Source organism: Chelonoidis abingdonii, chromosome 6 (assembly GCF_003597395.2).
Source record: "Chelonoidis abingdonii isolate Lonesome George chromosome 6, CheloAbing_2.0, whole genome shotgun sequence".
NCBI lineage: Eukaryota > Metazoa > Chordata > Testudines > Testudinidae > Chelonoidis > Chelonoidis abingdonii.
Genome location: NC_133774.1, coordinates 107,094,346 through 107,108,401, shown reverse-complemented (window position 1 = coordinate 107,108,401; position 14,056 = coordinate 107,094,346). Strand labels below are relative to the sequence as shown.

Below are 14,056 nucleotides of genomic sequence, written 5' to 3'. Positions count from 1 at the left end.
CATTTCAACACTTGCATGGTCGATTTCTCCTCCTCCTTTCTTACTTTAACTATTTTTTTTTTTTGGTTGAAAATAAAACAAAATTACATGATCATGAAGTGAGTCTGGCAGCATTACAGTTACAAAAGAGGAGAAGGTTAGAGTGCAGACTGAAATTCTAGGAATGACATGGGATAGCTTACTAACTAAAACTGTATATCTACTGTTGTTCGTGTAAATATCTCCAATGGCTGGTGATGGGACACTAGATGGGAGGGCTCCGAGTTACTACTTGCCCATGTGCTCAGGATTTAGCTGATCGCCATATTTGGGGCTGGGAAGGAATTTTCCCCTGGGTCAGATTGGCAGAGACCCTGGGGGTTTTCACCTTTCTCTGCAGCATGAGGCACAGGTCACTGGAAGGTTTAAACTAGTGTAAATGGTCGATTCTCTGCGGTTTCAAATCTTTAAATCCTGGTTTGAGGACTTCAGTAACTCAGTCAGAGGTTAGGGGTCTATTACAGGAGTGGGACGGCGAGGTTTTGTGGCCTGCCATTTGCAGGAGGTCAGATGATCATGATGCTCCTATCTGACCGTAAAGTCTATGATTTAAATGGCCACTGAGGTGCATAGTTATCTTTTAAATGTCCATTTGCACATGCAGTTTAGGCATAAGCTTTTGAAAACTGGGCTTTCTTGCCTTAATGCAGATCTCACTTATACTGTTTTTACACCAGCTCAAATGAAATACATTTTACACCAGCATAACACCATTAACAGGGAATATTGTCTTGTGACTGTTACTCAAGGGATCTGGGTTCCATTCCTGACTCTGCCACAAACTCACAGCGGGACCTTGGGCTCCTGGGAGCGGCAGCCCCATGTTCTGCTTCTTTCACTGCTGTGGTGCCCGGGAGAGCCCTGCAGTTCTGTGGATACCGATTTATATCCATGGCTATCTGCATCTGTGGGTATAAATTTGTATCCGCGCAGGGCTCTACAAATAATGGTGCATGTAAGAGACAAATCAGCCCTTTAGTCTTTAATGTGTATGCTTTTATAAAACAATAGTATGAACTGTGAAGCATGACTACTTACCTTTGCAGTGCTAACTGAATTATAGTGCTCCTGTGGCTCTAAAGTAAAATAAATAAATGTTAAGAAGTAATTTCAGTAGGGTAGGCATTTTTGTGAGTCAAAGTATGTGTGTGTGTTTATAGATCTATTTATAAACATTGATCCTATCTATATTTAATAGATTTAATCTGTAATGTAAGGGGGCGAATCTGTTTTATGAAGGTTTGGGGGGACACCTAATCTTTTTGTAAAATAAGTTTGTTAAATCTGGGATAAGCCTTTTGTTACATTGACAGGGGCCGTCATTTTGGATAATGTTGTACAAAACCAGGCTTTACTTGTATTTAATACGTATATAGAGAAAGAAATTGAGCTCAGATGCTCTGTCTTTTGACTCTTTGAATGTCACAGGTTACCAGCTGACATCTGCTGAGTGTTATGATTTGAGAAGCAGCCGGGTGGTGGCTGATCAATACTGTCACTACTACCCTGAAAATATTAAGCCCAAGCCAAAACTTCAGGAGTGCAACTTGGACCCTTGTCCTGCCAGGTCAGTCAGCTATTATTAGAAGAGACCAGGCTTTACTTGAACAAAACCAAATATCTATTTATTCCTCTTCCTGTTTGTTTGTTGACCTACAGAATATCTCCACTTTTTTTGCTGGGCAGTGTGTACTGGGTAAAGTAAAATTGGCATGTTTATCTCATGTACAGTGCAGAGAACAGTTTTAGTGATGGTTGTTTCTTCCCTCCAGATTACTTTCTGCCTCCTTGTGTATTGTAAAGTGTGGGAAAACAAACTACCCAGGATAATATCCTATGATAATCACATGTCATTAAAAGTGTTAAGATAATAACAAATTCTGAAGGGGAAAACATGTGGTTAGCAACGGGTAGATCTTGTTTTTATAGGCATTCAATTTCGCCTTTGAAAAAGGACTGCTTGCCACAACAGCAGCTTGTGAAAATTTAGTGCAGGAACATACTCTAATCATCAACATCCTCTAACCTTTCACCAAAAGCAAAAGAACCCTTCCCTGTCCCTTGCCAAGAACCCCTTCCCATAGAACTAATTGCAGAAACAGGAGATGCACAAAATCAGGGCATCCACCAGCTTATTAGAGCTCTCTGATCCATTTAAAATTCAACACTTAGGGGTCAGTCCTGTGAGGTACTGAGCACCCTAAACTCAGTGAGAATTGAGGGTGCTCAGCACCCTGAATGGTGGGGCTGTAACAGTTCACAAATCATGTATTACATACATCTTCTAAACATCTGTGTCCCAATTCATGGCTCTGCCAGAAGTGTTCTCAACACAGCTTAGAAGTTAAGGGTGCAAATATGCCTTAAAGACACCTACTTTCTCCCTTTACCTTGGGGTTGCTGTGTGCCAAGCTCAAACCACACTCAAATTAAAGCAGCCTCAATGGCTTCCCGTGGCCCCGCTGCACATATACCCTCTGATATGCCAGGGTGTAAGGACGCTCCCAGCCCCCTTCCCAGCACCAGCTGCAGGGAGGAGGAGGATGGTCTGGAGCCATTATGGTTTCTCTGCACCACCCAAGGACCCTTCAGTGGTGGGTGGTGTTCCTCTAACCAGGTAAACTGGCTTTTGGCTAGCTTTGCCCCAGCAGAGGAGCACAAAGTTGCTCTGACATTAGGTGACTTTGCCCCTTGAGCCCTTTAAAAAATGACTTAGAGCCATTGGTATAGTCACAACTGGGAAAACACTCAAGCTCCTACAGTCATGGAGACAGGTAATGTTACACACTTGACAGAAAGCCTGAAGTACATTTGCTCTTACTCCTATGAATACACCTTGTAGAATCTTTCAAAAAGACTGAGGGGAACAAAACCCACTGAGATGATTAATGATGTGACACAGATTGGTATAAAAGCAGGAAATACAAAGTGTGACAAAGTTCCTCCTCTACCTTGGTGGGACCTGCGCTTATTGGCAGATTTGCTCACCTCAGTGATCTCCCCCACAGTCTGGATCAACTCCTCCTGTGTCTGATCAGGAGTTGGGAGGTTTGGGGGGAACCCAGGCCTGCCCTCTACTCCGGGTTCCAAGCCCAGGGGCCCTATGGATTTTGCAGCTGTCTATAGTGCCTCTGTAACAGCTGTGTGACAGCTATGACAGCTACACCTCCCTGGGCTACTTCCTCAAGGCCTCCTCCAAACACCTTCTTTATCCTCACCACATGACCTTCCTCCTGGTGTCTGATAACACTTGTACTCCTTAGTCCTCCAGCAGCACACCCTCTCACTCTCAGCTCCTTATGTCTCTTGCTCCCAGCACCTCACACGCACCTCCTCTCCTCTGGCTCCTCCCCATCTGACTGGAAAGAGCTTCTTTTAAAACCCAGGTGCCCTGATTAGCCTGCCTTGATTGGCTGCAGGTGTTCTAATCAGCCTGTCTGCCTTAATTGGTTCTAGCAAGTTCCTGACTACTCTAGTGCAGACCCTGCTCTAGTCACTCAGGGAATAAAAAACTACTCACCCAGTGACCAGTATATTTGCCCTCTACCGGACTCCTGCGCCCCACTGGCCTGGGTCTGTCACAAAAGTTAAAGATGACATCAGGAGGATTGAAGGTGATTTAAGTCAAGGTAGAATTTGGTCTCAACCTTCCTTAAATTGCACTGCCCTTGTGATGAGAAGGGAGTGTTCAATGGGAGATGATGGACTTGATATTCCTGGCTTTCGTGTGTTTCTGTCACCCCCTAACACACAGCGCTGGCTCTCAGTTGGTATTACTGTGAGCTCTGTGTGCATCTAATTTACAGGCAGAATTTAGCTCAGTGTCTCAACGCTAATAAGGGGTTATATTTAGTTAGGTACGCATTAGTGGCAAAGGGAAATGAGCTGGGAAGCTGGAGAAAGTCGTAGTACTGCAATCTCTCACTATTCCCTTGGTGATTCTTATAGATCCAGGAATAGAACACAATGCCCAAAACTTTTAGTACAAGAAGCAGCATTATCTTGAAAAAAAAAAAAGAAAGATTAGAAAATAGCATAATATTGATGAATGCAGCCAAACTGAGAATAGGTTATGGCACAAACTTCCAGAGAAGATTAGGCCAATCCAAAGGCTGGTCATCTTTAGGAAACATTGCAAAACCTTCTCTTTGACAAAGCCCAATGACACTCACTGTCAACACACTCTTCTACTTGCCTTTTTCGCCCCCAATCAAAATAAACAAAAACCAAGCATCAAAATAACTGACAAATCAAAAAAACATAACCATGCTCCAAACAGAGGTTTCATACCGCCGAAAGGGAGAAGAACCAGAGATTCCATGAAGTCCACCAAGGACTTTGCTGTGCCTGTTGATTTTTACATAGAAGATGCTCAGATACTACAGCAATGAGCAGCAGTATAAAACCCTCAATATATTAGATAAAGGAAGACAGGCTGAAATTGCTGGATCCTTTTCTCCCCCTCCCTCTCCCTTCCTTCTGCTTTCCCATGGATTGAGTGTTCTCTTGTCCTTGATATTAAGACAACATTTTGTGCAGGTTTTGCTCTCTGTGGTTTTCCACTGAAACAATTACAATATTTGGAGCGGGGGAAGGAGGGAGTGCGGGGGTGATTTTTCCCAAAACAAATTTCCCAGTGAGCACAGACCAACCGTGGTCAAGTATTAGATTTAAAATATTTCAGAAAGCGTGATTATGGAAAAACAGCAGGCTATAACAGAAATCAAGATTGTGAGTATGTCTACACTGTGAGTTAGGGATGTGATTTCCCCGCTCAAGGAAACCTATTCAGGCTAGTTCTCATAGAGCTTGTGGGCCGAAGAAAAAATGTAGCCACAGCTTGCTGCCCCCAATATGTACCTAGTGTCTCCAATGGACATGTACTCATGTTGGCTAGTCCTTCCCATCACTTGCACCACCATGGCTACACTTCATTATTTTATCAGGCTAGCTTTATTCAAGCTCGTGTTGGTATGTTTATGTGAGCTGGGCATCATCCCACTGGCTCAAAGGGAAGCATGAGCAGCGCCTACTTTAATGCAATAATTTTACTTCGGCATTGATTTTGATAAACTTACCTGACCTGGTTTTTGTTATTTTTTTTAAAAAATCAGTTCTGGATCACACATGTCTTTTTCTCTCTGGCATTTACCCCGAGGCTTTTTTTTTTTAAATAATCTGAAATTGCACACGCTCAAATGTTAAGGCAGGTGGCTGCAAGGTACGTGGGAGGAAAGAGGGAGAGAAAAGCTTTTGGGCAGATGTCAGGAAGTAATTTTTGTTTTGTTCAAGGCACATAACTAGGTAGAGCTGCTGACATAAAGACCCTGGGGAGGAGAGTCATTTAGAAACAAAGCTATGCTGTCCTAATGTACAGGGAGTACCAGAAATGACTCAGCCTAATGGAAGTGTCTCCATAGAATGCCAAGTTGCTGACAACCATGACTTTCTGGAGAACACAAAGAATCAGTAACCCAGACTCAGAATCAAGGACAGTCTCTGATAAGAAGATTCAGAAAACTAGAGAAAATAAGAATGGTCTTGTGGTTAAAGCATAGGCTTGGGGGGATCAGGATTTCTGGGTTCTAGTCTCTACCATGAATTCACTATATGAGTAGCTAAAATGCACACAATCTCTGTGACTCAATTTACAAAGCTGCAAAAATGGGATAATAATTCTTCCCTATCTCATGTGGTTGCTGCGAGGCTTAATTCACTAATGTTTGCCAGGTGCTCATATACTGTGGTGGTAAGTGCCATAGAAAAGCTGATAAATGTAAGTGGTTTTGAAAAAAGAAATGAAGTGGCTTTAGTGTAATGGAGTTTATCTGAATTCAGACTGAGAGGAAGGACAACATTGTTTTCTAATAATTGTGTTCGGTGGTGCTGGGGATTTACAGTGGGTATAGCGTACTGTCTTACCTCTAGCTTGTTGCTCCCTGTTGGCAATAATTAGCACCATTTTTGGCAGTGTCAGCAGCAGAGAGGCCAAAGATTGAATGGACATGGAAAATGAACCACTCCTCTCTTCTTTAGAGGTTGTTCCTCCAGTTCAGAGTTGAGAAGCAGCATGGGGAAGCTTACACTGCCAAATCCTGTGCTGTACTTGCTCTGTGGCAAAATTCAGTACTTCAGTCGCTGAGGTTTTCATGTATCAGAGGGATAGCCGTATTAGTCTGGATCTGTAAAAAGTGACAGAGAGTCCTGTGGCACCTTATAGACTATGCATCTGACGAAGTGGGTATTCACTCATGAAAGCTTATGATCCAATACTTCTGTTGGTCTATAAGGCGCCACAGGACTCTTTGAGGTTTTCATGAATGCTAAATTCATAGCAGCCCTCTTTTAACTTTCCAAACATTCACACGATGAGACCTTTCAGTTGAAAAAAGACTTGATGGGAAGTTCAGGTGTCATCAATAGTGTCCCGATGGCTGCACAAAATGACTCCCTTTTCTAATGACCAGAGAATGGACTTTTATTCCTGTTTGAGAAAGGAGGTCTGTTTGGACTTGACTTAACTGGGTGTGCTGTGGACTTGCTTATATCTCTGAGGTGTTGTAAACTGAACAAACTGTTCCTTTCATAATTCAAAGGCATTCTTCAAAGCAGTGTTGATAACAAGAGTTTGAAAGGTTTTCACTTCACCGTTCCAGGTCACTGTTTAGTTCCTATCCCCACTGTTCCTACCCCCATTTCCAGCATCCAAGTTGCATCTAGATTCTAGCTTCCCAAGCTATTTCAGGTGACATTCACTGATGTGCAGAACTCTATCTGCTCCATGATCTTATACCATTCCTAACTCCTTTGTCTCTGAACCTAGGGTCCTTTTGAGTCATTTAATCTCTACTTAAGCCTTTATTGCAGGGGTTCTCAACCTTTTTCTTTCTGAGCCTGCCCTCCTCCTCCACAACATGAAACATGATATAAAAACTCCATGGCCCGCCTGTGCCACAACAACTGGTTTTCTGCATATAAAAGCCAGGGCTGGCATTAGGGGGTAGCAAGCAGGGCAATTGTCTGGGGCCCCATGCCACAAGGGACCTCGCGAAGCTATGTTGCTCGGGCTTTGGCTTCAGCCCCGGGTGGCGGGGCTCAGGACCCTGGGCTTCAGCCCCATGCAGTGGGGCTTTAGCTTTCTACCCTGGGCCCCAGTGAGTCTAACGCTGGTCCTACTTGGAGGACCACCTGAAACTTGCTCACAGCCCACCACTGAGCCCCAGACCACTGGTTGAGAACCACTGCTTTATTGGGTGGTTTCAGTGGTATGTACGGCTTTGTGCAGGTCCTCTTCACCAAGATGAATTTCACCTATAAGCCTTGTCTATACTTCAAAAAAATATTCCATGTGACAAGCCCCTGGCAGCTGGACTACTTCATCAATTAAAGCTCAGTAATGGACACTGGTAACAATGCCAGAAGTCACCTGAAACCTTGCCTCTATGGCTCCCACCAGAACTGGTGCTAACACTGGTGGGAATTTTTGGTAAGATTTTCTGGCTCAGACATGGCCTTCAACATGTGGAGACCTGAGGTCATTCCCAAACATAGCTTCAATGTTTAGCATTCCCAGCAAAATTGCAACAAACCATCTCCCTTTAGCATTCTGATGTTTCATTTCTGTATGCGCATGTATGTATATGTAGTATATGTAATATTAATTTGGCACAGTGTCTGATAGGTACCAAGAAGCAAAATGAAACTTCAGTATTAAGTAAAAATTGTTATCCCTATTTTTTTTTAGTTGTTGTTAACTTTTTAGCTATTCTAACAGCAGCAGCGTGTTACAAATCACAGCACATGAAAGCATTCCTAGTATGTCATGACCATTCAGATCAAGCCAGAGTACTTGGAAACCCATCAGAGAATAAGATCGCATGGACTTTATAGTCCATTTCACTCTGTGATGATTTGATTGTGAAGGTCACTAGTATTTCTTCAACAATAATAGAAGACATTTGTGTGATGACCTTTTGTGAATCGCATCAGAGAGGCAGCTAGTGTTTCAGTATCATGAATGAACACGTACAATTAAAAAGCGGACTAAGATATTTTCTTAACTAATCATAAAGGTCTCTTTGGTTCATTACAAATTGGCAGTCAGTGCAGGAAATTGCCAACTGCCTTCCTTTTAGCTTGTCATCACCTCCTTTAAATGTATTTAATTTGATAGCAATTATGAGGCAACTACTGCAGTAAATCAGTATTCCTGTTTTCACTGCACTCTTTGTCAGAAGATAAATGAAATTAGAGTTCTGGCACATTTCTGAAGAGAAGGGGCCCTCTCTGATGCATGCAGTAGCAGCAGTAAATCTGTGATTATGAGGTTCTGAGAGATGATGGTTCACTTATCCCTATTGCCCTCCATTGGGATGTACAATAAACTTTATTTTGAATAGTCTTCCATATTAAATGGCTCAAATGCCTTATAGTTACTGTACATAATTTAATTGTAGACTTTAACCAGAGAGAGGCAAAAAGATTATTTTGGATTAAATTTAGAAATAGATCGAGTCAGTGAGGTGGTGAGACAAAGGAAGGCTTTGCCAGATGGTAGGAGATGCAAAGAAGGCAGTGCTCACATTGGTGCAGATGAAATTGTGTATACTAGAGAAATGAGGCTGATATTAGTTAAACATAGGGAGTGCATAAATAACAGTAGGGAGACAAGCTCTGTCATACAAGGTAGAGTGAAATGCATGGAATTATAAAAGTAAGGAGGGCAATTTCTAATTTGTTCTTAAATGAATGCAGAGCCAGTGTAGCTGTCGGGTGGTATTACTGAAATTGTTCATCCTTCTTGGTATTTGTGAGAAGGTGCACAGTAGGGTGTACTGTACTTGCAGCAGTCTTCATAAGTAGGATTTAGGAGCCGGAAGAGACTAACTGAATAGTAAAGGCAAGAGGATATGAAAGTATGGATGAGGATTTTAGTAGGGGTGGAAATGAATTTGTGATATACTAGGTATGAGCAATGCAGTTGAGATGATGATATACAGGTCTGTAGGCACAGGAAATATGGGAAGAGAATGAGGTTAGAGTCAAGGATGATACCGGAGTAGCAGCAAGTGGGTCATTAGAGTTGCACTGGAGGACGGATAAAATAGGATTGTGCTCGTGAATGCTCTGCTTGCCTGAAGAAGCAGTTTTCTTTTGCAGACATGTAGGTAAAAATGCAGAAATGCTGCATATTGCTGAAGGAATCTGAAATGAAGCCACAAGATGATTGTGTTAGGACAGGAAGGGAGGGTGGGTTGGAAGGTATTAAAAGCTATGTGCAGTTGAGTAACATCAGTGTAAAAGTGGTAATTAATGTTAAAGGATGAGATAAGATAAAGGAAACAAAGAGGGTGCCATCAGCAGCAGTTAATAAGCTACGTGGCAGAGAAGAGTTTCCATGCTAGTGTTAGCACCAAACTCAGATTTCTGTCTGTTCTAGAGCAAGATATGTTAAAGTTGATTGCAGGCTATTTTAATCAAGCACTTGTTGAGAATGAAACTTCAGCGAATATAGAAAGAAAGTTGACTGCTGGGATCGGCTATGTCTAACACTAGCACTTTTGTCAGTATAACTTATGTTGCTCAGGGTGTGAAAAAACACCCCTGTGAGCGACATAAGTTACCCCGACAGAAGCGCCAATGTGGACAGTGCTATGTTGGTGGGAGATGCTTTCCTGCTGACACAGCTACTGGCGCTCGTTGGAGGTGGTTTAAGTATGTCGACGGGAGAGCTCCCTCCCATTGGCATAGAGCAACTATACGAGCAATCTCACAGTGGCACAACCACATAAGTGCAGCTGTGCTGCTGTAAGCTCGCTAGTGTAGACATGGCCAGTTCGCAATGGATATTCTGCTGTGGTTGTTTAGTGGAAGAAGATATTGCAAATTTTAATCTCGATGTACGTCAGACCTCATCTGAATCACTATGGAAAAGTTAGACTAGATGAAAATGTTGTTGATTTTGACATCTTCTGTTTTAATTGGTGGCACAGCATATTTTAAGGGGCTTTATTATATCTGCCACAGAAAGAAAAGTAACTTTTGTGCTTTTGCTGCTTCCCAATTTAAATTGACAATACCCAGTCCAAGGTATCTAAATAAACTGCCAAGCCTAATCAGAACCCACAACGTTACTCTGGGAACCCTTCTCAAAAAAAAAAAAGTCATTTGCCACTTTTGATTAACCTCAGTTTCTGAGGGCTTCAAAAAGTCTGATACAGATTCTGGAATTGGTCTTCAGAAGTCTGTAGTAATGGCCTGTAAATGCTAGCAATACATTTCTGCAAGAAAAAATGAGAGATGCCTCTGGTGCACGTTTTACTCTGTCTCCACCCCTCTCACTTGCTCCTTATGCCCAAAATGGGAAGCAGGTGGCATAGCACTAGTTATGGCAGCTTCACGCCACCTAGGGATTCCATTACATCAGAGGAATATCCAGCCGCCCTCCTAGAGCAGCTCTGCATCCCTTTGGCATGGTCAGAGTACCACAAAGTGAACAGAGCCAGGGTCCGTGATCTGGCTGTAGATCTCTTCCATCGTTAATTTCAATGATGCTACAATGGATTAATAAGAGTTTTAAAAACCTAGAAATATCCTTTGCTGAGTCAGAAACCAGACAATTCAGAACTGTAGAGAAGATCTTTAAGTAAATGTATTTTTTTGTGAATCGCTTTTGTTTGTTTGGATTGGTACATTTGTGTAAACTGGCTAGCTAGGATGCAGTTATGTTACAGTAATCATCTTGTATTGTTTTGTGTCTTTTGGGACAGTGGTTCTCAACCTTTCCTGACTACCCCTTTCAGGAGTCTGAAGCCTGAGCCCCACCACCCAGAGTTGAAGCATGTAACTTAGCTTCTCTGGGCCCCCGGGCAATTGCCCTATTGCCACCCCTTAATGCTGGCCCTGCACTTGCGACTCCCTCCATAAACCCATCCTGCAAGCCCCCCCCAGGATCCTGACCTTTTTAGGGTATGTCTACACTGCAGTCAGAGATGTGACTACAGCACTTGTAGAGATGTCTGAGCTAACTTTGATCATTAGCAGCGAAGTTGCTGTACAAAATAGCCACTCCAGTACACATCCAGGCTGTGGGCTTCTTCAGCTCATGGTGCCTCATCTTCACTGCTATTGTATTCACGCTGGCTAAATCAAAGATAGCTAGGGTGTGTGTGTGTGCGCGTGTGCGCATACTGCAGTCACACCATAGATTGCAGAGCGGACATACCCTTAGGTAGTTTTTGTGCGCGGGGGTGGGGGGGATTCAGTCAGCAGATAAAAATGGCAAAGCAAAGTCATTGTAGTAAAAGTTGTCAAAGGAATAGGCTAAATACATTCTGCTTTGAAAAATCACATCTTGGGGTTTAGTTCGATAAATTTTTCAGCTTCTCTCTGGCACTTTTGCTGCAGAATTTATAATATGGTTTTATAGTCCCTTGACAGTATTTCCCAAATACACAGCGATTGAATAAACAATATGATACAAATTACATGTGAATGAAAATACAAACTGTCACCCCAAAATGCTTTACAATGTCAAATACTCTGCACATCTCGAATAAGAGTGTTGTTTGGCCCTTCTGTAGTGCTTTACAAACATTAACTAATTAATCCTCACATCAGCCCTGGGGTGGCAGTGTGTATCCTCAAGATTCAGTCTCCTGACTAACTGTTCAAACTGAGTTTTATTAGAAGAAAAACTTATTAAAAAGTTTTAATGGTTTACTGCAAAGAGTTACAAATTAGGATTTGAAACCCATTTGGCTCTCAAACAATGTAGCCTCATTGGCAATATAATTTCTTCAATTCTGGACTTACTGTTAATCTTTTCCTGTATGTTTCTCAGCAGGTTGAGGCGCTGGAGCGAGGTAACAACTTTTGATTGGAGCAGCACTAGTAGAGAGATGGGGAGGAGGGTGTACTTTTCAAGAGCATTACAAAATGTCCATTATATTTACAATGTTTCCAAGAGCTTCCCAAATCAGTACCCCTCTCGCTGTTCAGTCAGAACAAAACTGGAATGATTTGCTTACTGAACAAACTTTAATTGATCCATCCTTGCCTTTCCAAACCTAGCCAAATCTTGGAACTGTCTCAGATTTTAAGTTGATGGGGAGGCACGGACTTCTCTCAATGTGCGCACACAACTGTTGTCATGTCAGAGAATTATTAACCTGACAGAGAGCAGTCCAGTTCTCATCTCACACACTTTAGTGACTTCAGCTTCTTCTAATGCATTAGCTGGAAAATTCCATCACACTGACCTAGCTGTGACTCCTCACTGTGGAAATATAGTGGGAACTATTCTCCCATTGTGGAGGAATTATCCACATAAACACTGCCCATCAAAAGGAGAACAGAACATGCCAAGACCCTTTTTAACTCTTGAAGAACGTCTCTTCAGTACATTGCCCTGAGGATGAAGAATACTTGTTCTCAATTATTTATTCTTACCCGTTCCCCTAACAGATGCCCTCATCTGTTTTCACCCAACCTTTCTCAGCTATCAGATCCTCTCTAAAATCATCCCAGCCTTGGCCTCTACATCCAGATCCTTCATTCCAATGTGACTTACTTCAGCTCTTCCACAAGCTCCTACTTCAAGCCTCTGGCAGGTTCCCAGCCTGACAAAATGATAATGGATGGTATATGGGTGACATTGGGAACACTGACCAAGGATCAGTGAGAGCTTCCAATGGCAGGGAGTGAGTCATTCCGGGCAAGAAGCTCATCAAACCCCATCACCCCATCCTGGCCTAACCAAATAGGACCTCTCTAGTTAGACCTTCCTGCTACCCCTCCCCCTCTTCAAGTGGCCGTTTCCTAGGTGCTGTCAACCTTTTAACTAATCAACTTCATAAATGTTCATATGTTACATGGTATTCTTAGTTTTACATATTTTGATTTACATAAGTGCCTATCGCAGTCTTTAGACACACAAACAATAATATCGTATCAGACAAGAATGCCATAAACTCTCCAAAAACAGTTGCTAAACAACAACAAAAAAATGCAACAGCTCAGTCTTCCTCACTCCACACAAACACTTCTTCCAAAAAGGCCAAGTAAATAAATGAGCCCTGAAGAAGTACACAATTGAGTTTCTTTGGATTGGAGAGATGAGAGTCCCAGTGTCAGGGACTCCTGCATGGAAAATGCCCTTAGTTATGCATCACAAGTTCCTGTAAATCCAGTGGACTGTTTCATCTGCAGGGCAGAAACAACCAAGTAATTGTTAAGTAAGGGTCTGATCCAAAGCCCACTGACGTCATTGGGAGTCTTTTCACTGGCTTCTATGGACTTTGAATCAAGCTCTAATGTTTGTTTTCAGAGTACTAATAAAAATGATCCCTCATGGCATGTAATTACTTTGTAAGTGAAGAGAGAATTTACATGTTTATTAGTGTCATTTGTAACAGTGGAACCAACTTTTTGGTCACGTGGGGGGTAGCTTAATAAGAAGCAGAGGGTTAATTGGTACGCTAAGCGGTTAACTTGTAGAACAACTTGTGAACTGCGAGAATTACTCTGGGAAGGTTTCTTACATTTTGTTTTCAAAACGTTAGCAATGTAGGTAGAATATTTTGACAGTTTTTTAATACCATGTAAAAACAATTGTATAATGTAATCATTTAGTGTTTGTTTTATTGTGTGTACCTTCTACTCAGAGGGTTGGCATTATTGTTCCTAACAGTGATGGATACAAGCAGATCATGCCCTATGACCTCTACCATCCCCTTCCTCGGTATGTAAAACAATCAACCAGATGCTAGGATTAGCAAATAAGTTTACTGCTTTTTTCCTGCATTGCTGCTTTTCTGTAGAACTAAGACAATTGATGCTGCCTGCCCCTTGTTCTGAACTCTCCTATGGAATAATCATGAGTTGCTCAAGCGCTAAACTTGTTGCTATAAAGACTATTGAAGCAGAGCTAAAATTACATCAAAGTAAGTTGAAGCAGTAATTCAGTCTGATTGTCTACTGGATATCTATCTCTCTGTGTCCCTCCCTCCCCCCCCTC

The 14,056-nt window shown here is 42.3% G+C and overlaps 1 protein-coding gene across 4 annotated transcripts in view; it reads left to right on the top strand.

Annotated features, from left to right (window-relative positions):
- Positions 1–14,056, top strand: part of ADAMTSL1 (ADAMTS like 1) — a 684,387-nt gene that overhangs the window by 537,172 nt on the left and 133,159 nt on the right. For 3 of the 4 annotated variants that reach the window (XM_075067314.1, XM_075067312.1, XM_032797546.1), the window contains 2 exons: positions 1,468–1,606; positions 13,730–13,780. In XM_075067314.1, the coding sequence (XP_074923415.1) occupies positions 1,468–1,606; positions 13,730–13,780 (190 nt within the window). The remainder of the gene's footprint in view (positions 1–1,467; positions 1,607–13,729; positions 13,781–14,056) is intronic. The other variant, XM_075067313.1, reaches the window with a different exon arrangement.